The sequence below is a fragment of the Scophthalmus maximus genome, chromosome 9 (assembly GCF_022379125.1).
Source record: "Scophthalmus maximus strain ysfricsl-2021 chromosome 9, ASM2237912v1, whole genome shotgun sequence".
NCBI lineage: Eukaryota > Metazoa > Chordata > Actinopteri > Pleuronectiformes > Scophthalmidae > Scophthalmus > Scophthalmus maximus.
In genome coordinates, this window is record NC_061523.1 from 7,325,575 (window position 1) to 7,347,623 (window position 22,049).

General features: G+C 45.1%; 2 protein-coding genes across 5 annotated transcripts; both read left to right on the top strand.

Moving 5' to 3' along the window:
* Window positions 1-24: 24 nt before the first annotated feature.
* slc7a2 (solute carrier family 7 member 2) lies at window positions 25-16,863 on the top strand. Of its 4 annotated transcripts, XM_047334529.1 has the most exons (14): window positions 25-161; window positions 3,708-3,857; window positions 6,344-6,447; window positions 7,853-8,233; window positions 8,313-8,468; window positions 9,252-9,417; window positions 9,599-9,735; window positions 9,815-10,037; window positions 10,884-11,023; window positions 13,152-13,254; window positions 14,154-14,365; window positions 14,479-14,645; window positions 14,723-14,831; window positions 15,173-16,863. In XM_047334529.1, exons 4-14 carry the CDS (start codon window positions 7,864-7,866, stop codon window positions 15,355-15,357), a joined length of 1,968 nt encoding a protein of 655 aa, XP_047190485.1. In that variant the 5' UTR covers window positions 25-161; window positions 3,708-3,857; window positions 6,344-6,447; window positions 7,853-7,863; the 3' UTR covers window positions 15,358-16,863. The 4 variants fall into 4 exon arrangements, with proteins under 4 accessions (XP_047190485.1, XP_047190484.1, XP_047190486.1 ...); XM_047334528.1 differs by lacking the exon at window positions 3,708-3,857 and having other exon boundaries at window positions 41-161; XM_047334530.1 differs by lacking the exons at window positions 25-161; window positions 3,708-3,857 and adding an exon at window positions 4,513-4,649.
* A 1,139-nt stretch (window positions 16,864-18,002) lies between these two features.
* pdgfrl (platelet-derived growth factor receptor-like) lies at window positions 18,003-21,981 on the top strand. Its single transcript, XM_035650678.2, has 6 exons — window positions 18,003-18,263; window positions 19,061-19,334; window positions 19,433-19,584; window positions 20,460-20,753; window positions 21,304-21,440; window positions 21,615-21,981. The coding sequence occupies exons 1-6, from the start codon at window positions 18,209-18,211 to the stop codon at window positions 21,801-21,803; spliced, it is 1,101 nt and encodes a 366-aa protein (XP_035506571.2). The 5' UTR covers window positions 18,003-18,208; the 3' UTR covers window positions 21,804-21,981.
* Window positions 21,982-22,049: the final 68 nt, after the last annotated feature.

Sequence of the window (22,049 nt, forward strand, 5' to 3'; positions counted from 1 at the left end):
TGCTCTCCTTGCCCCGAGCTGCCCTCACTGCGCCGCGGGGTCCTAAAGTCCGCTCGGTGCGGAAACCGTGGCCTTAAGAAATAAAAATGCTAGAGGGCATTTCAGGCTGCCGACCAAAAATATTGGCTCAAGTGAGGGTTTTTATCGCGTGTTCACCAAAAGTAAGTAAATCCCAGACATTTACTTAAGGTCCGTTTTAAGAGAAAAAAAAAGCGTCCTCGTACACTTTTTCACAGAAATGAAACAACCTTCATTGCTAAGGAAGTGTTTAAATTGGAGGCTAAATAAGCTAGCTTAAAAGTGAGCTAATGATGGCGAGAGGGACGTTGTGGAGAATATACAATACTGTAGAACAATATACAGAATATAAGAGCATATGTTTTTTACTGAGAGGATCATTGTTGCTTTCAGGCTTAAAATGTGTGTTTTTTTAATTTCAGCAGTCCAATTAAGAAACGATTTACACCTGGTGACGGCAGGTGAATTTCTGCAGCAGTAGAAATGATTAAAACTTGCAGAAGTGTATTACTGCCACTGCAGCAAAAAGAAAACTGACCCGTGTCACCTTGTAACGTGACGATTTTTTTGGTCATATCAAGATATTTTCAAGTTATTATGGCAATAATAATTTGAGCGCAACCCAGAGCCGTTGAGAGAGGGAGAGTAACGACAACTCCGTTCACTCCAGTGGACCTTCCCCCCCAGCAATGGCGGATCACTGAGCATCTCAATAGTTCCCGGAAGTGAGCAGCAGCGCTTTAGCGTAGCAGCACAATGGGTCAATGGACCGTCTGTGTTGCACTTATGAAGGGTAGGACGTTTAAATAGATCAGATTGTATATTATCAGCACAGCTGAATCAAATCAACATGCGCATCACGGCATTTTAGTGGATTATGATTCATTTATGATTTATGAAAAACGTGTTGACTAACTACATAGAGTAACTACATAGGCATGTCGGTCTGCTATATTTTAAATAGATACATTTATTAACTACTAACTACCCCAAGTCGCAGTTCTGTCGCTCTGAATAATGGATTTGAGTTGCGCGCCAAGAACTTCCGGGAACTATCTTCAGTCTACATGAGTCACGTGACGTGCAAGCATTTTGGACTTCTGTTGTCGCTACTCTCTCCCAACGGCTCTGGCGCAACCTACAACCTGCCACCTGCACCCATGAAACGGTACAAGCTGTCAATCACACAACGGTATCCACGCCCCAATGCATACCGAGCTCTATTGTTTGTTTTACTCTTAATTGGACTTTGATAGACCAACTGAACATCATGCTGTATTGGAGAAGACTTCACTCCTCAGGAAAATGTTTACTGACCTTTATAAATGAAGGGAGAAGTAGAGTAATTTTCTCAGAGACTTCTATTGAAACTGACCTTTTTTTGCAACCAGTGGAGTTGCCCTCTGCTGCTCATTTGAGAGAATACAGGTTTGAGGCTTTTCCTGTGGTAATAATGTGATAACCTTCTTCCCGCTTGGGTTGGGACTATGAGTGAGACATGGCGAGGTTCTGCATTTATTGAGCATGGTGTATGAATCTAGTCCTCTGGAGGTAGTGTCATGGTCTAAGCAGGCCCCCAACAAAATGTATTGGTGGTGTGTTGAACACCCGGTGGGGTTGTTGATTTGCACACCATTTTATTTCATATTCGAAGAAGCTTCGCCAGTGACACTGGCCGCCGTAATCCTTTTACGCTCTCTGTGTAAATTCTTTATGATTTTGTTGTTTTATTAACATCCTATATTGAAAATAAAATTGTGACAAGAGCGAACCTGTTTTATTTTTCAGCTGCAAACAGTCACTGACTTTTTGACACAAATATTTGAAGGCTGAAGATAAACTATATCATAATAACAGTCGACAATGTTGGATTCAACTCATCTGGTTGGTTGGAGCATGTATTAAATATATATAAGTGAATTATAAGTCTATGACAAAACTACATTTTCCTGAGGAGTTAATGGTCTTAATCTTTTGTTTCAAGTCTTCTTCAATACAGCATGATGTTCATTTTGTAAATTGTGGTCTCATTTAACGTAAAAACTGCGATAAAGCACCGTATACATTGGAGCGAGGATACAGCGTGATTGACAGCTGGTACCTTCCAATCGTTTTGCATGGTTGCAAGTGTAGGTGTGTGCACACTGTGCAATAAATGTGCTCACAGTTAGCCCCCCCACCCGCTCCTATGTCTGGTTGCCAAAAAACAAGATGGCACTGGTCACAATGTTAAACTCAAAGCCTCAAAACGGCAGTTCATAAACCAATGGGTGACGTCACGGTGGGTTGCCACTCAGATTAAAAGTGCCCCAGGTATCAGTTATGCAACCAGCCCCAGATTTCAGGGGTGTGTGACAAAGTAGGCAAGTAGAGAGTTTAAAATGTTATTTAAAGGCTCAATTTGAGCAATACAGTATTGTAAATTCTGAGTATACATCTCCCTGTTAGTGTAAAGGTAACCCTTGTGGAAACACACATGAATCCCAAATGATTTTAAATTGGATGTACACACATTTTTATCTGTACAGACAGTGACACGTTTATGTTCATCAATTTCTTCTGACATCTTCACAGTAATAATTTTGATAATTCAGATAATTTTGCACACCCCCGAGCAGAGCAGCCATCTGTTGTGGGACAGTAGACAATACAATAAAGTGGCTAGTAAAACTAAGCAGAAGGGATTGACTAACTGACGCCTGGGAGCCCTGCCAGACACACACTCCTACAGAGCTGTATTCATGTATGAGGAACCCCAAAATGCGTATTTGTCTCATGTTGATAAAAGAAAGATCTGATCACTCGGATGACTGACGTGATATATGTTTATGAATGATACTGCATCTGTTTAATCACAGTGCATGTCTTGCGAGAGTAATTGCCTCATATGAGTTTGGAAGTGTAGAAGGAAGGTGCAAAACCAAATATTTATTTAGAGTTGTGAACCTGTGAAATCCCTTGTGCATGACACGTCAGACACTTTTAATGTAACAGAGGTTTTATCTTTGTCATCGTGGATTGGAATTCATTTTTGGAAGAAGTCACTGTATCCCAAGGGACTTGAGAAGTCAGCCCGAGGACACAATTAACCCACAAGCCAAAAGATTGTTGGTCATCACAGATCATGTATTAAGGAATCTGTTTCTGTTGCCAGATGTGTCGAAGCAAAAGATGGATGGAGCTGAATGCACTCGGTCACAGACATATCTGTATCGACGCTTATCCTCGCCGATATGTGCCAACATGACAACTTTTGTTTTAAAGAGTAACGGTTCAGAAAAGATGGTCATTTAATAAGTTAAAATTTTGTATACATTTCAAGTTTCCTTTTATTTATAGTATGTCATAATAACGTTTATGGTTAAACTGTGAAATATCAAGCCTCAATTACATTTCTTTGTCATAAGAGTTTGAATACGACTTCTTTGGAACCATAGCCCACTTTTTTAAAAGAATATATAAACATAACAGTTGATATATATCGATATTGGAAAAATTTCATATCCCAATGTCGTTGAAGGCATTGTCCCCCAAAATTGCACATCAGTCGGGCTCTACACTGCACAGTATTTATTACTCTAAGACTTTTGACCCACATTCAAATTTTTGGCCAGTGTAGTTTCCTAATCCATGAAAAGTCACTGTTAGATTACATTTTTTTAAATGTCGTTGTTATTGTTTTTTTCTAGACTCAGACCTACCACATACAAGGACCTGACAGGAAATCACACTAAGCAGAGCAGGGGGAGGGACTTTGACCTAATGACGATCAACGCATCCATATATAATGCCTCATCCTCCGACCTAATAAAAAGAGAATTAAGTCGAACTAAGAACAGGTAATGCCTTCGGGCTTGTTCTTAAAATATAATATGAAGAGGCTTTGTACCATTATGTTAAATTCAGGAGCTATAACATTTAAACCACGGCTCATACCGGCCTCCTCACCATAAAGACTCTTCCTACTTTAACACTAGTCTGTCTTTGTATTTGTTCAGCTTAGTAACACTGAAAAAGATAAAGTTTATTTCAGTTTACACATCCAGTCAGCCAATGTCAACCTGTGATGGTATTCAAACTGCTTTTATTTGAATTAAACTTTGCCTTTTAATCGTTAAATCCATATTAATTCAGCGTGTAATTTCTTCTTTAATAATATTCCAAAGGAGAGATTGGATGTTACTGTTGTTGATTACCCCCAAGTCATCTATGGCTTTGTCCTTAAGGTCATCTTGTAGAATGTTGTCCATCAGTTACTTGAGGTCTAAAGTATCCTCCTGGCCCGACAACTGCTGTTTTCAGACCAGCGGTCACTCTGACTGTCTTAATCCTTCACGAAGCTGCCGTCTGCCTTATCAGTAATTGTTCACTCTAACATTTCCTGGTGACACCAGTGTTAACTGGAGCGAGCAGTCCCGCTGTCTGCAAGGCAAACACCACTCAACCTGTTGACCATATCCACGTTTTTGAAGCCAGGTCGCTCAACCATTGGAGGGCAAATGCATTCAATTGGCTTCACACAATTAGCGCCGGTCAACAGTGAAACCTGGTGGGCCGGTGATTCCTTTCCACCCGTTCCATGGTTACAGTGACGACCCGCATGTGAAGACACTTAATGCACCATTCCAAAAGTGAGTCTTTTTGGTATCAGAGGATATTATGACGTTACCAGAACAAAGTATTATAGTATGTATTATGTTGTGAATTCTGTCGGGAAACAAAATTGTCATGGAAGGAAAGCAAATGTGTTTGGCAATGGATAGTTGAAACTACATTAGTGTAACAAGCAGCAGGGAATTTCCCAACGGCCATGATGGCTTTGCCTCTCGCTCTGGCCATAATGCCCCAAAAACTATTGTATGCCCTACAAGTCGAACATCGGATAAAAGTTATGGGAAAGTCAAGTTATTAATTTGTAAGCTCCAAATCCTTTGATTTCACTCAATGGCCTTTGTGCGCTAAAGAAAATCTTTTAAGGCCAAATGACAAATTTCCAAGCCCGACAAGCACATTAATGGATTAAGTTGTTCTTTGGCGCACTATACACCAGGGACTAGCACAATGTGACTTAACATTCCACAGGGATATTCCGTAATTTTTTCCCCAGACTTTTCTGCTAATCACTCATTTGATAAGAGCCGTATTGTATTTGCATTAAATGTAGGTGTGTGTGTGTGTGTGTGTGTGTGTGTGTGTGTGTGTGTGTGTGTGTGTGTGTGTGTGTGTGTGTAAAACAAACAGCCAGCATTAGCGTCTCCAGTCACCCCACCATTAAGGAAAGCATTTGCTTTCCCATCAGCATGCAGGTCAGATAATCAGCCCCTGAAGCCAAGACTTGGTGGGCGATCGGCCATGATATTTGGCCGACCGGCTGGATGGACAAACAGAGAGAACTGGCCGTTGTCATGCTGTCAGTTCTCCACTCCGCGGGTTGGACAATGTTTCCAAGGGCCAGCTGCCACCTTCCCACTGAGGTCTTAAGCTGGTTTGAGCTGGTCTTGGCAGAAAACACTTGTCTGCTGCAAACTCAGCCTCAGTTGTAATTCGCAGGCAGCGTTTGGCACAAAAATTTGACATTTTCTCCGAGAGCTCAAACCTGTAACCATGTTGTCATGGAGAGTCCAGGCTTTCGGTGTTGTACGGCACAGAGCTGTGTTATTGATTTTGCAATGTCCACGGGGTCCAATAGTTCAGGCAACATTGAGCAATACCCATCTTCCATTAAGGGGACTTAACCCCCCAGTACCATAGCTTGTCCACCCTTCATTGACCAATCAGCACCCATGCTTTTAGCAGCACTCCTGTGGACCGCACTGGGTAAACAGTGTTCGGCCTCAATGTTTGTCAGCGTCAGTTGCCTAACCATTTATCAGCAGTCAGTGAGCATCTGGGCAGCTGGGATCTGTTTGACCTGAGTGTGCATTAGAAGTCTCCGTTTCTACTGAAAAGGCTCCTGCTCTTCTCCCCTCTGCTCTGCTGTGTGAGCCCACGTTGGGAGCTTATGGTGCACCGTCGCCTCCACAGAGTGATATTCCTCCGAGCACCAACCATGGAGGTGAAGCACCCCACCCCCCACCCTGTTTCCCTGGGGTCGCCTCCTCCCCTCTTGACCCCCCCCCCCTTCCCTCAGGGGACCTCACGTCAGATCCCATGAAGAAATAGTGGGGACATAGAGGGGCGGAGTAAAAACACTGCTCTGCACACTGTGCATGCCAGCATAGTCCATTAGTGTTGAGCAGACTGGTGGAGCAGAGTTTCATGGGATCAGTAGATAGTAATTTTAACTTTTACCTGCGCCTTACCATGTGCCTCTGATCCGCTCAAGGGTGTCCTGCAGAAGCAAGCTGGAAGAAGAGCACTTCTGACAGACTTCTTGGGTTCAGTGACTGAACTTGGACCAGTCATATTCACACACACTCATTTCAACAGGTAGGTGCATGTCTCTAATGTAATATATAATAAATCTGACCTTGTTGTGTGTAAATTAAGAATAAGAAATTCACAAATGTAGTAGAGGTTTACAGGAGCTGTTACTTGTTTGTGAAACTGTTGAAGGCAGAGATATTCAGCATGTTCAGTTAGCCACTGTATGTGCTTCATGTTGCTGTTACTCTACAATGTGAACTATATAGTTCACAGTACATGGCGAGTCTGGAATGTTTAAAATATTCACAGTTTACCTGACAACCTAAATTACTGCAAATTCGTAGTTGTCGTTTTTCCAAAACTGAACTTGCAAAATCTTATCCAGGTCACTGTGATCATCAGTTTTTCTCCACCCTACTCTTGGGGACGCTGCAATACAGGCCACATTGTCATGTTAATGAGCCGTCATTTCTCCTGGTGTCTGAAAATTTAATGGAGATCAGTGCACGTTTGGATGGTCGTCAGTTTACATTAACGGCGGAGAAAATCACAAGTTTCACATTCGGTTCAAAGATGGAGCCGCTTAAAACTTCAAAAGCAAGCTAGAAACTATTCATTGGAGATCAGGCATACTTCACTCCTTCGTGATATTGTATTCATGCAAATATTTCAGGCGGCAGCCCCACCGATCCTGTAAATGAAAAGAGACATTTTTAGACACCAGACAATGGAAACAAAGAAGACTATGCAGTTTCCCCTTTTATGTCCTTTCTTAAAATGTAATTAGTAAAGAGAGCTACTGGAATGTCTTCATTGTATTCATGGTCTGCTTATGAATGCAGCCCTTTGAGTACTTAGATCTGCACCATACCCCCCAAACAATGGATTTAAATGAGCTACTCACTGTATGAACTTTACCACTCTATAGCGTTTGGCAGCATTCCTAACTGTACGTCATAGTTCGTAGCTCGGTTAACAAACCCCCTCAACAGCCCTGACCCCACCTTTGTTACATCTTCACATTATGCAACAGACCTTCCTATATGTTTTAACAAGCTGCACGAGAGACAAAAGATACAAAAGCAGGTGCAGCTTTCAGTCAAACGGTGTCACAGACCTTCGATTTCACAATTGTTGCACCTTCCATTAAATGTTCTAAAAGTGCAAATATGGATGATAAGATAAGGTAAAATAGTGACGACTGGATGAGGTCTACCTGCAGATTTTTTTTGACTTTTTATGACTTGATGCTCTGATGCTGCATGCACACACTCTGGTGCAACTGCACACTTTTGATTCATCCATCCACTCATTTGTGGAAGGTGACGAGAAACAGCATGTGTGGACACGACAGTTTACAGAGACTCAAACCTCTTTTTTTAAAAATTTGTTTAAAATAACAAAAAAACTCTCTCTGATTAGGCACAGGTATTTTCCACTCTTTTCTTCTTTCCCTCTCCCACTATAGAACGCGTCAACATGCTGGAGCAGGTCCTGTCATTCGGCCGCTCCCTGGTGCGCAGAAAAGTGGTCGACCTGAGCAACCTGGAGGACTCCAAGCTCTGCCGCTGCCTGGGAACTGTCGACCTCATCGCCCTGGGAGTGGGCAGCACTCTGGGCGCCGGCGTCTACGTGCTAGCCGGCGAGGTGGCCAAGGGAAATTCTGGTCCCAGCATTGTCATCTCCTTTCTAATCGCGGCCCTGGCCTCCGTCATGGCCGGTTTGTGTTACGCTGAGTTTGGTGCCCGCGTCCCCAAAACTGGCTCTGCTTACCTTTACAGTTACGTGACTGTAGGAGAGATCTGGGCCTTCATCACTGGTTGGAATCTAATTCTCTCCTATGTCATCGGTGAGTTATTGAAAATGTCAGAAGTTATTTAAAGGTGACAGTTTGTATTCACGGGGTCTGTTGTTCATTTTCCTCACAGGTACATCCTCGGTTGCTAGAGCTTGGAGTGGCACATTCGATGAAATGATCGGAGGACACATTGAGATATTCTGTAAAACCTATTTCAGCATGAACTCCCCCGGTCTGGCTCAGTACCCCGACTTCTTTGCCGTCTGCCTGATTCTGCTGCTCTCTGGTAAGGCAGCAAATATAGAATTCACTATGGAGGCTAGAGAAAAAGAATGGAGATTAAGTTTGGTACACTTTTCGTGAGCCCAAGGCTGGCACAATCCAATAAAAGCATGGCTAAGTGGAAGGTTAACGGGGCCGAGCACATACACCCTAGAGGCCTGGGTTTTGTGAGTCCACGAGGAGCACACGACCCCCCCCCCCCCCCTCCTTGTAAAAATTCCCTAATAATTTCCTCAGTTTCTGTATGACCTCAGACCACTGAAGCAGCTGGGGGTTTAGTATCATCAGTGACTGTTGATGACCATATTAATTTTTCTTGGTCAGTTTTATGACTAAATTAAAGTAATTCAGTGTGGTTACATTACACATTTATGACTGCACACTTTATCTTGCGTTTTATCTAATGGCCTGCCAATGCAATGGCTGATATCTAATCATTAAAAAAGAAATCTTTATGGACATTTATCTTTTTAACATTTTCTCTCATGAATGTTCAGTATTTATTACACTCAGCTCTATCAGATTTGCTTGCAAATGTGCAGATTAATATTAAAGGGCCAAAACAAACTTTTCCTCTAACATATCATGTATTATAAAAAAACGCCATCTATGTTGGTACAGATATTTATGTACCCATCGGGATTTATTCTTTTTTTTTCAAGAACATTGAAATATTCATGTCCATAAATAGCAAACGTTACCATAATAACACACCAAGATAAAACAGTAACCGTGGTAACCATTACACCTGCATTACACGGCTGTCGTCTTTGTGCTTGTCGTCCAGGGCTCCTGTCGTTTGGGGTGAAGGAATCGGCCTGGGTCAACAAAGTCTTCACTTCGGTCAACGTGCTCGTTCTCCTGTTCGTCATCATCTCCGGCTTCGTCAAGGGAGACACGTACAACTGGAAGATAACGGAAGAATCCCTCGTAAATGTCACCATAGTGCGGAGGTAATGTATTCATCTGCCAGGAAACCACACTCAGTGAAACTGATATTACAGACATTTTTATTGGAAGGGTATTTATTTGCCAAATGAATGTCAAAATGTAATCATGTTTCGGCAGGAGGCAGTTGATCACTTACATTTTTAGTCCGAGTGTTGTTATAGAACAACGGTTCATATGTTTCAGGAACTTGTCGCTCACGGCCAATGTGAGCAGTGATTATGGAGTGGGAGGGTTCATGCCCTACGGCTTCAGTGGGACCTTGGCCGGAGCTGCCACCTGCTTCTATGCTTTTGTCGGATTTGACTGCATCGCGACAACAGGTTGACCTTTGCACAGATTGCGGTTCAGTTTGACTCGACTTTGCCACCGGCTGAATGTAAACGCATTTGTGTGCGACAGGTGAGGAAGTGCGGAACCCCCAGAGGGCTATTCCCATCGGCATCGTGGTGTCGCTGACCGTGTGTTTCCTGGCGTACTTTGGTGTGTCGGCTGCGCTCACCCTGATGATGCCTTACTACCTGCTGGACGAGAAGAGCCCTCTGCCCATGGCCTTTGAGTATGTGGGATGGAGCCCTGCCAAATATGTGGTCGCTGTTGGTTCCCTCTGTGCCCTTTCCACCAGGTAACCAGCACTTTTTTAAACAAGATATGGGTTGAGAACAATATATCATTATTTATGATTCATCATTTAGATATACGTTTTCGTAGAATGTTTTACTTTATACCTGGAAATGGGTGATGCTAGTGACGAGATGTGGTCAAAATTGTGACCATACATCTCTTGTCATCGTCTTGTTATCGGATTGATTCCTGTTGCTTAACGGGGGCGTAGTGGGTGCCACGCTTTTGAGATACCTGCATGTCTTTATAATGTATTATTCATAATTAAAGGGGATCATTAATAAGGTGGTCAAGTTTGTCTCCAAATGATGCATAGACGTTTCTTAATTCTGTCTTTCCTTCCTGGGGGTTTTTTAGTTCCCCTTCAGTTTTCTGCCAAAAAAACCCTGGTGGATGTCGGTCACCGACTCGTCCCATGATCGACACTCATGTGCATATTTATCCAATTTTCACTTGTCAATAAAATCAAATTGGTTAAATCTTGGAGCAGTTGGTGTTTATGCTGTGTATCTTGCTGCCCTCCAGCAGCTTTAATCAAACTGTTCCGCAACACAGACAGTTTTTCAAAGAATCCCCCCTAAAACCAAATGGAACATAACTTTTCAAACATGAAAAAATAAATAGACTATGAAAGACGTCAGTAATGCATTTGTTCAGGTCAATGTAAATCTTTCAACGATAAAAATAACGGGACTATTGCCTGCAGGAAAGAAAGACACTCATTGATGTTAATTGTGCTCTGAAGCTTTAAAGACGGGACTGTATGTGTGTGATGTTGTGTGTGTGTCTGTGTTTTGCTGCTCTTGACTAACGTGTTGGCCTTGCATGTCTCTGCTGTTCCACGCAGCCTGCTGGGCTCCATTTTCCCTATGCCTCGTGTAATCTATGCTATGGCAGAGGACGGTGTGCTTTTCAAAGCCTTAGCCCGAATCAATCCTAAGACGAAGACCCCACTTATTGCCACTATGACCTCCGGTGTAGTAGCAGGTGAGAGCCTGGGATGTGTCCGAAGTGAGATCACTCCTGATAATCTTTCTCCACCATTCAACTGTGAAAGACGCAGTCTAGGAGGCAGGTCAATCTGTCGCCCCTTCTGCCTCCTAAATTTCTAGAGTTATCCTTAAAATGTTGCCATTTTATTCAATTCTCTGCTTTATAATCCATCATTTTGTGGCAGGTTTTCCAGCCAGAGGCGTGCGGTTTCTTTCACAGTTGTGCAGGTGTCATGTTTTCTTTCCCAGAATGCCCTCGACTTAACCATGAACCCTCTTCTCCCTAGCCTGTTGGGCTCCATGTTCCCTCTGCCGCGCATTCTCTTTGCCATGGCACGAGACGGTATTCTGTTCAAATTTATGTCCAAAGTGAGTAAGCGCCAGTCGCCTGTAGCTGCCACCATGGCGGCAGGCACCACTGCGGGTAAGCTCCTGTGCCGAGGACTCGCCTCTCATTGGGAATGTGGTGTGGCCTTGCTTTGGTTTTTTTTAAATTTACATCTCATGCAAATCGTGGTGGTGGTGATGGCTGCATGTCAAGCTCAGAGACGTTGTTTCACTCAATCATTACACTTAGGTTTTTAAGTGTTTTTATTTTTTTATATATTTTTTTACCCTTATTTCAAGAATTATCTTGTGCTCACCACTTCAGGACAGAAGTGCATCTATCTCTCATTCAATTTATTGAATAGTTACTGGTTATTACCTAACTACACTTGCTGCAGAGTTGAGTATCCATGCTGGCAGCGATGACTTTAGGAATGCAGATTTGGTCAAACACTTTGGCTTCGGAACTATTTTTATAAAATTTGGCACAGTCAGTACTTGCCTATCTCATGAAAAACTGTAGTCATTTAGTTTTTTTTGCCATTTGACCTGTCATCAAGTCAGAATCAGATTTTTTTTTCCAAATAGTCTACCTGTAATTGTAATATTAAAATGTTTCATATTACGCTAAACTGAGATGGTGAACACGGTGAACATTATTCCTGCTACATATCTAGGGCTGCAACTAGCGATTATTTTCATAATCGATTAATCTGACGATTATTTTCTCGATTAATCGATTAGTTGTTTGGTCCATAAAATGGTGAACAATGTCGATCGTGTTCCCCAAATCCCAAGACGATGTTTAGTTTTTCCCACACATCAAAGATATTTATTTCACTGTAGAAGAGCAAATAAACCAGAAAATATTCACATTTAGGAGCTGAAATCAGATAAATGTGACTTTTTTTCATAGAAACTACTTGAACCGATTAATCGATTATCGAAAATAGTTGGCGATTAATTTAGTAATCGATTACTAATCGATTAACTGTTGCAGCTCTATACATATCACCATGTTAGCATTGTCATTGTGAACATTTTACCGTAGCATCCTAATGCCAACGTTGATCTCGAAGCAGCAGTTCAGAATCAGAATCGGCAGAATCAGTTGGCGCCTTGTAAGGCTTCTAGACGCCGATCTAATGTAATAACAAGGGAGAGAAGAAATGTGCTACACCACAGTTGTTGTGGTCTTACAGTGTTAAGAAAGCTCTCCTGCTCAGTGTGACCCGGGTGTACAGTACGTAGAGTAACATCCTGCTCACTGTGCTCAGGTTAAAAGACCTGCGGGGTCAACGACCCCGGTGAAGCGGCTGCCAGATGCGGACCCTCGGATGGGCCGCGTACTACACACCCCGGCAGCACTGCTCCGGGGAGCTTTCTTAGTTGTTTTCTATATCGAACGTGATGTCGTGAGCAGCAGCGGACGTACCGCTGCTCTGCGTTTTAGCTGCACCGCTGAGATCCGCTCCACGCTGGAGTCGGGTGCTGAGATAAAAAAGAGGCCGCGCCGCGGTGCATCTCACATCAAACGACACACGCTATGGAAAGGGTTTCAGCTGTCGGCTCATTTAGCGTGAACACATTTTTCTGCATGAACTTTACTTGGCGTCTCGACTTCATTTTGTTGTGCATTTGTTGGATGTTGCATCTGAAGCTTTTCCATTTGTAATTGCATTGATGGTATTGTGTGTATTTAAATTGTTTTTTAGTATTTAAAATGCTTTTAACCTATTAATGTTCTTTAAATGCTGAATGTGTGTGTTTATTTTATTTCTTTTTGCTTGCTGTAGCCATCATGGCTTTCCTGTTTGACCTGAAGGCTCTCGTTGACATGATGTCTATTGGAACTCTGCTGGCCTACTCGCTGGTTGCCATGTGTGTGCTGATCCTCAGGTGGGTACATTTATAGAAAAATCACCAGAAATAGTAAAGGAAAAAACGTGTTTGTGCGCAGTATTGTGAAAGCTTCTCTATGAGACCACAGGTACGGCAACCCGCAGCTCACGTCGTTGCGTCATACCGGTGATGCAAGCACCGTGAATGCCCCCGTTGTGTGAATGTGAGGCGGCTTGTGTACTTGTTAAACTCTGCACTTGCTGTACACCGCTGTTGGTAACACCAGAGGGATTCATCGCTAACAGCCACAGCAGACAGTGACACCGTGTTCCTTTTTCTGGTTGGAACCAGATTTACAGGCCTCACTTGTTTTGTCAAGTAAAAAAAACTAAAACTTAAACTATTTAAAAAAAGAAAAACAAACACTGAACGCTGAAAGCAGCGCAGCTTTTCAGGCTATACGCTTCGTTCCGTTCTGAGTCGGAAGTCGGAATTTCACGGTTGAGAATTTTTAGATTTTCCGACCTTCGGGCATTCCTGGAGGTCCGTGACTCCATACATACACAAAAATCATGGCTTACTGTGTCAAGCTGGTGGGGTTTTGTTGGGCCAGTGATTAGACAACTGAACTGTCAGTAGTGCAGTAACCAGCTGCCTAATCATATTTTGGTAATATGTTTGACATTCATTTACATGCAGAGAGGTTTAAACTACAAGCAAATATACTTAATGTTGCCTTAGATGTTTGACAATTTACAGTGTCCACCTACATTTTTGGCGACGTCAACAACAGCTTGACCATTAAGTCGGAGTTCAGTCATTTCTAACAAGGAACTCAGACTTCAAGTGGCGTTCCATTCTTCTCTTTCCAGTAGGAGGACGGGCAACCTCGACTCCTGGGTTGTCCGGTATGCTGCATGTTGTAAACCACAGCCTCTCTTGCCTCTGTCCTCCAGGTACCAGCCAGACTGGGCTCTGGAGGGGCGTGCGGCGACTGCCGAGAGGGACTACCTGTCCTCCGGGGAGGGCGAGTCCGACCTGACGGAGTCTGAGTCCCACCTCCACATGCTGAAGAGCAGCAGCTCCGCCGTGCAGACTGTCCTGCACCCGCCCGCCTCGCCCTCTGAGCAGTCCTCCAGTGTGGTCAACATGTCCATCTGTGTGCTGGGTAAGGCGAACAGCCTTTTTATTTCAATGCTCTGGCCCCAAACACTTTGTATAATGTACTGAAAAGATTGAAACATTTGAATATCTGTCACAATGCGTGTTCTTCGGCCTCAGTGCTGGTGGTGTGCGTGGTCAGCTATCTCACCACGTACCACATCGGCTCCATCCTGCGTGTGGAGGCGTGGATCCTGGTGCTGCTGTGCGTGTGCCTGCTCATCTTCGGCGGCTGCGTCCTCATGGTCTGCAGGCAGCCTCAGACCAACAAGAAGGTCTCCTTCATGGTGTGTAGCAGCGCTCAACAAGTTCTCCATCACGGTTGAATCCAACACATCGAAACCAATTTTTGTTTTCATTGCAGGTTCCACTTCTGCCGTTTCTGCCCATCCTGAGCATCTTTGTCAATATTTACCTCATGGTGCAGCTGAGCGGCGACACTTGGATACGTTTCTCTGTGTGGATGGCTGTGGGTGAGTGGCAACATGTATTCTTCTTCATAGGGAAGCAGCTCCAAGGTGACGGACTTTCTGTAGTTTTGTTTTCTTCTGAGGTTTCCTCATTTTTACAACTTTTCTACTGACTAAACACTCCAGACATTGAATGGAGACTGACTAGCTGTTTCCTCCTGCTGCCAGTCCTTATGCTGAGCTCAGTTAACCATCTCCATCCTCATATTTAATGGACAGACGCAGCAGAAGTATCAATCTTCTGATCTCACTCAGCTGGGAAGCAAATATCTCCTATTTCCACTATTCCTTTTTATAGCCTGTGTTTTTCATCCGCTCTGATTTTCTCCAACACCCTCTTTCAGGCTTCCTTATCTACTTTGGCTATGGCATATGGCACAGTGCGGAGCGCCAACGCCAACTGCAGGCTCCTCGGAGCGGCGGCAACACAACCCAGGCAAAGGGCAAGAGCAAGGGGGAGAAGCCGGCGGGAGCCGTAGGAAAAGACCAGGAGCGCTTCATCCTCCCAGAGAAGACCAGCCAGTTTTAAAGATCGCCCCGCTCAGTCGCAAGACTCTTTGAGGCAACAGATGCATAAAAGCACAACGCAGCTCTGCCTTGATGCACCTGTACAAATACACAGCTTCACCACGCGTGCTTCAGTCACAAGCACGTTCAGCCCGCAAAAAAAAAAAGAGGGCAGCGTCAGCATTCTGGATCAGGAGGCCTGACGGAGACCTGCTCTGTCGCTGTGACGACACCACATCCTGTACGTCGAGCACGGAGGCCGAACGGAACCGACGGGGCAACACCGGAGAGCGACGTTCATTTCTTTTTAACGCCGGAGCAGTCGCGACGAGACCGCAGCAAAGCTTCTCATACACGGACTTGAGTTTTTAGTGCATGACACACGTTTTGTTTTTTTACAGTTTCCGCAGATTTGTAGAGGTGGATTTTTACTCTCTGAATGGTCCAGAATATGATTTAGATTTTTGATACATCAGTTATATGTTTGTGTTGTAATTTATAATTTTGGTTTGTGGCAAAGGCACTTGTTCTATTACATGAGTGTTTGAGGCGGGAAAAAGGACCCATGTCACAGATAGAATATTAGAACTATTAAATTGCATTGATATGAAATGTCAAATTGTGGTATCTGTATAAAAAAGACACATTTAGACCAATGTACAATATGTCAGATAGTTTTGTAGGCACTTAACATGTCAGGGGCCTGAAAGTAGGCCAAATGCTGCTCCTGTAGGGACTGTATTTTGTAACAAGTCATGGCAAGATTTACTGTAGCTGTTGTGGTGATTTTATTCATCACAGGTTTTTTTTAACTTTCAAATGTGATATATCTATGAACTGTTACAATCCGCATATGAAGATTGTTACATAGGCAAAACTTTACAAGTATTCGTAGTGGTTTTCTTTCACTCTTGTCAGATTATCACGCCGTGTTTTCATCCGTCCGATCATTTTGTGCTATTCTTCATAGTTGCCGATTTGCTGTCGATATAACCTACGTGACATTCTGATTCCGCAGTTCCACCGAGCAAGAAGCACGGCAATTCATTACGAGCAAAAGTATTATAAAAAGAAAAATGTTTTGCAGCATAGTTCAGATGAAATGGGCATTTATTTTGTTCCTCTTTGTGTTCGGGGATCATAACCATGTTGGAAGAGAGTTTTTGTTCTGAACTGCATTACTAAGATTCAGAGATACCGTCAGTCCCTCTGGGCTCTTTAGGGGCCACCTGTGTGTTTTCTTGTCCTACACATTGTAAGGCTCAGTGAGTGTGGAACTCTTCTTCCAGAAGTCAGATATTTCGGCTGCAGTGGTTTGAATAAATGGGGAACATATTCAGAAGCTGTGTAGTCGTTGCAGCAGGAGTGAGGCGAGTTGTCTACCAGACTGAACCTCTGCATCAACAGTGTGGATTCTTCCACAGTGATGGTACAGGATAAAGTACACAGAAGTAACAGTGATGTCATAAAGTAATGCCACTGTGTCATCAACTGCACAGACCAGTTGAATAAACGTATAAAAAAAAGACACTAGAGGTGAATATGTTTTTATTGTCTTATGGAACCGATTTTATATCGTCCATCCATATAGACGGGGGGATTGATATGTCCAGGGCCTACAGCAGAAAGAGTTACCTTTAAGAAAACCTAGCATGTTTATCTTCCAACACAGTCTGCCCCTTTACATCCACACACTTAGAGTCCAGCCGTCTTTGTAGAAGTTGAATCTTGTCCCAACGGTCCCCTGAGTGGTGGCGGGCGGTGACCGCTCCTCACTCCCAGCCTCTCTGTGGCACGTTTGAATTCAGCAGCTCACGTCTCCACCGTGCTGTGAGAGCCTGGTCCTGCCGGACCTGCTGGGGTCGAGATGGAAGGCAGCGGGAGACTGCACAAAGTTTTTATGTCGCATCATGCATATTACATTCAAACTTGCAAAGAGTTGCATTTGAACCAAATAAACTCATGTCCTTCTGCCTTTGGCCAATTCATCACTCACCCCCTTGGAGGCCACTGATGCTACAAAGGCTGACCAAATAGTCATTTGGGGTTTCATGTGATATTTCCCCACATTTTTCCTTCAACTGGTTGCCAACTCTACAACGGTCATACAGCCTCGATTGCCGTAGCTGTATAATGTGCAAATTTGCTTATTCAAGTGTTCTTGGACAAAGTCTAGTTAAAAAAAAAGAAGATTGTTTTCTGTTACTAATCTCAACTGGAACCAGATGAAAAATGGGCTTATTCCTAGGTAAACAAATATAGTGGCCAAAAAATTAATCTAAAATGAATATAATGCTGGTAGGTTATGACTACAAATATTATTCATCGCCTACATGAAAAGGTGAGTAACAGTTAAACAAAAACTGCTACTTCACTGTGCCTCGGAACTTTTACCCACTTTGCAACTCTGGCCACGCCCCCGTTTCGTGACGTCCCAGCAGGTGCTCGTGAGGAGCATTTGAACACGGAACACGTGGCAGTGACGTCATGAGCGGGGATGCTGAGTGGCAGACAGGTGAGCGGCACATTGACCCCTCCAGGGCCGCGCCGCCGTGGTTCACGCTCAGGTCCAGCAGAGGGCCCCACAGTGCGCCTCTCCTCTCTGTTGTGTCTGAGAGGAGAGAGGGAGAGAGAGAGAGCAGACAGAGGGGGCTCTCAAAAGTTATTTCCCCCCTTTTTTCCTCCCAGTGTGTGAGGAGGATGGAGCAGGAAATCTGAACGGGGCAGCTGGAGCCTGCAGAGTTCCAGCAAAGGCTCTGTCGCAAGACCTCCTTCTTCTCTCCGGCCCTGCAGAGCAGACACTGCTTCGACCGTCCCATCACACACACACTCTCACACACACACACACTCACACACACACACACACACACACCATGAAGACCTGGGTCGTGCTCTGCCTGGCACTGCTTTGTCTGGAGCTCCACAGTGGTGAGTGAGTCCCCATGCACGTCTGTCCTGTAGATTGTGAAACTATACTACTGTTGATTTTCATCAGGAGAACTTGGGAGTGTAACCTGGAGGTGATGGAAGGATTAGATAATCTGGGGTTGTGTGAATACAGTCTGTAGGGGGGCTACAGGGGGCTGTGGAGTGGGAGGCGCACTCACACACAAGTAAATCTCGTCCATAAATGTCCGAGATAAACACACAGTCAGTCGTTCTCTTTTGTATTCGAGGCAGACGAAATGCCACGAATCTGATTTGTTTGAATTTGACGTGCACATTGCAAACGTTGTTGCTCAGGGGGATCGCATGACGTTTTCCTGCAGAGAGTCTTCTGCAAAACAACTCAAACTGGCTGGATCTCAGGCACGCACGCAGCAGGCGTTTCTCATTAACTGGCCTTGCCTGTTGACCCTTCTCTCAGTCAGAGCACTGCTCATTAGTGCTGCACGGAGGAATAAAACGACAAAAACAACAAACCCACAAAGTCCAAACTGCAGAATGATCGTTTTGCCCGTTGAGGGGGGAAAAAGAGAGTAATCTCCCCGAAACAAAATGTTGGGTTCTGGACATTTTGTGCCAGTAACAAGGAATCCACACTTCCTGTTCAACTGTTGTCGCAGCTGGTGGAAACACGGCGAGGAGCGGAGGAGCTCACCGAGCGGTGTTGAGGAATAAGACCTGCTGCGACAGAACAGTAACAGACGACCTTCTGACGTATCTTCATGTGTCATGACCATCTCCTGCCTCTCTCCCTTCTCCTTCGCCGTCCCTGCATCCAGGCGACTGCCAACAACTGAAGCGGAGGAAAGACGCGGGAGAGAACCGCATCCGGCCCGGCGGGAAGCGGGTGAAGCTGCGAGCCCCCAAACTCAAGGATGCAGGGGTCAAAGGCCAGTCCCTGCTGACCCAGGTCCTGGACAAGGGCCGCTTCCTGCGCCTCGGCCAGAGCACGACTCTGACCCCGGGGAGGAACGTGGAGCTGCGCTGCAAGGGCGACAACATCGGCTGGTCGTACCCGACCTACCTGGACACCTTCAACGACTCGCGCCTCAGGTGCTGCGCGCCGGCATCATCAGCTGCTCGACACGCCCGCCGCCGCCGCCGCCTGCCGTGAATGTGAAGGTCTTACGTTCTGTCCCCTGTACCTCCAGCATCAAGCAGAGCGACAAGTACAGTCAGCTGATCCTGTCGTCGCCCTCGGCCGCCGACACCGGGCCCTACAGCTGCTGGGTGATCACGTGCGACGGGACCGAGTGTGAGAGGGACCACGACCGCTCCTACGTCTCGTACATCTATTTCACAGGTAATTGAAACGCACGTGCACATCTCACAGTTTGATCAATAAGGGATGTGGTTTTTAAAAGCTGCACAAATGAACAGTGGCTCCTGACCCAGTACTCCCCCCCTCAGTTCTGTGGAGCCTTTCAGCGACCAAAAGCTCGGCGCGTTGAAACATACGACCAGCAAAAACAGGGCCCTGTTTACAGAAAAAACAAAAAACCCTGTATACACTAGGTACTGTACCTGTCCAGCACCATATTTGATATTTCTCTCAGGAGCTGGTGGAGACCAAAAACAGAGCTCAAAGGGAGAGTGAATATTGGACTGACATTTATCAGGTGGACACAAACGGGACGACACATAAATGATAATGTGGCGTTTTGTCCACCGCATGTGTAAATCAGCAACTGTAAATGATTGATTTAGGTATATCAACTTTATGAAACTATGTAACGGTAGAGAGTTATAATGAGAGATTGTCATGAGTCAAGAGTCTTTGGGTATAGAGCTACAATGATGTCGACTTGGATCTCCATGACAGATGGTTGACGCAGTAGAACATCTGTGTTCTGTTTGAAAGCCATAATGTCTCTCACTGAGAAGCTGAGCTATGTTGTGCAACGATTCAGCCAACAGTAACTACTGTTTTAGAAATGAAATCGTTGGGTTCAAAACAGATTTTCCTTTTTTTTAATGTAGACGCTACGATTTAGTAGGATTTTCCATCTCTGATAGGCAGAAAGCTCTGGAGAACAAGGCCAGACTATTGGCCAAGTGTTAAAGATAATGAATGCAAACACAAGCTACCAGTTTTCATTTGTGACAAGGGGAAGAGAAAAAAAAAAGTTTACATTGATAAACAGATTTGTGCTTTGGTGTCTTTTTCCGTCGGAGCAGACAAAGACAACCTCTTCGTCCCCTCTGCCATCCACTTCGAGATCGTGTACCTGCGCCCGGACGGCCCCGCCGTGGTGCCCTGCCGCGTGACCGACCCGCTGGCCAAGGTGACCCTGCACAGAGAGGTCCCGCCGGAGGAGATCCCGGCCAACGGCACCCTGGTGACCTACGAGCCCACCAAGGGGTTCGTCCTGCAGAGCCCTAGTCCGGAGCACCAGGGGGTCCTGTACTGCAAGGCCGTGGCCAAGGGCACCCCTCAGATCTCCACCAAGTACCAGCTTCTCTACGTGGAGGGTAGGGTCCCGGCCGTCGTCGCACTACACGTCCACAAGTTCAGAAATAACAGCATCACAGTCATTTTCCTGTGGGTATAACTGTCAGATACAACCGTGTAGCTTGTCACCTTACGCAAAGTGCCTCGAGCCACCGTGAATCAAGTCGTGAATCAAGTGCTGACTTTGCTTCATCAGCCTCCAGGGAAAACGGTTGTATTTCACTGTTGTCAGAGCAGAGGCCTCCTCGCTCCTCACGGCCGAGCTTTTTTCGGCCCGTGTGGACGCCTGCGAGTTGAAATGGAAAACACGCAGTCTGGATTAAACCAAGATGGGAGGAGGAATTGATTCGATCACAATTGAGTCAGCTTTGGTTCAAAATGAAGCTGCCACGCCGCGGCGTGTTTGACGACACCAGCGTCACAGTTTTGATGTCCACAAATCGACATGGATTTGTAAATGAGCTCGCCGCCTTCACCAGCTGATTTTAGTACAGTGTGGGTTCTCGGTGGGAAACCAGACACAATGAGAAACACAGCAAATCACCGCTTGCCTTTCCTCATGTTCGACAGTTCCCAGCGGTCCGCCGTTTGTGAGCGTGCAGGCGTCTTCGGAGTCTGCGAGAGGAGGCGACGACCTCAACGTGACGTGCACCGTGCTGGGGGAGCCGGAGGTGGACGTGAGCTTCACGTGGTCTTATCCCGGACAGGTGAGAGGGGGAACGCACACCTACAAGTGACATCAGAATAACAATTATATATATGTATATTGACTGTAAGGAAATGTCTTTGGAGAAATAACATTAGACAGAATATGAGAGAAGACAGGAACAAGTAAAATATAACAAATTGAACAGCGGCCATGTTTGTTTTCACTGCGTAAGGACCTTCGGCCCGTCCACGTGGTCACGTCCTGGCGGCTGGTCAACCGGGGTATGGGCCACACCACGCGCCTCTCCCAGAGCGTCATGACCTTGGAGGACATGGAGACCATCGACTTCGGACACTACGTGTGCAGAACCAAAAACCAGCACGGGGAGACGACCGTGAGCATCAACGTCATCTCCCAATAGTCCCGACGAGCCCCGCGTCCCGCCGCGTTGGATGTCGAGCGTTCCCCACCCCCCACCCCCACGTTGTTGAGATGTAACTGAGACGCACCCAACGGTGAGACCAGATGACGTCAAATATGTACTTAAGAATGATTGTATTTTTACAATGCAAATGGTAATAATAAAGATTTGCCATGTACTTAACGTAAGAATTCATTCTGACATTTAAAAGCACCACGTTAGAGCTGCAGTGCAGCACTGGAGGGA

What these genes read in the sequence shown, in the direction of transcription:
- pdgfrl (XM_035650678.2), top strand. Translation starts at nt 18,209, where the DNA reads ATGAAGACCTGGGTCGTGCTCTGCCTGGCACTGCTTTGTCTGGAGCTC. An exon ending in TTGTCTGGAGCTCCACAGTG is followed by an intron (nt 18,264 to 19,060) that starts GTGAGTGAGTCC and finishes CCCTGCATCCAG; the next exon opens with GCGACTGCCAACAACTGAAG. An exon ending in CTCGTACATCTATTTCACAG is followed by an intron (nt 19,585 to 20,459) that starts GTAATTGAAACG and finishes CCGTCGGAGCAG; the next exon opens with ACAAAGACAACCTCTTCGTC.
- slc7a2 (XM_047334529.1), top strand. Translation starts at nt 7,864, where the DNA reads ATGCTGGAGCAGGTCCTGTCATTCGGCCGCTCCCTGGTGCGCAGAAAA. An exon ending in CCTGATTCTGCTGCTCTCTG is followed by an intron (nt 8,469 to 9,251) that starts GTAAGGCAGCAA and finishes CTTGTCGTCCAG; the next exon opens with GGCTCCTGTCGTTTGGGGTG. An exon ending in ACAAGAAGGTCTCCTTCATG is followed by an intron (nt 14,646 to 14,722) that starts GTGTGTAGCAGC and finishes TTTTCATTGCAG; the next exon opens with GTTCCACTTCTGCCGTTTCT.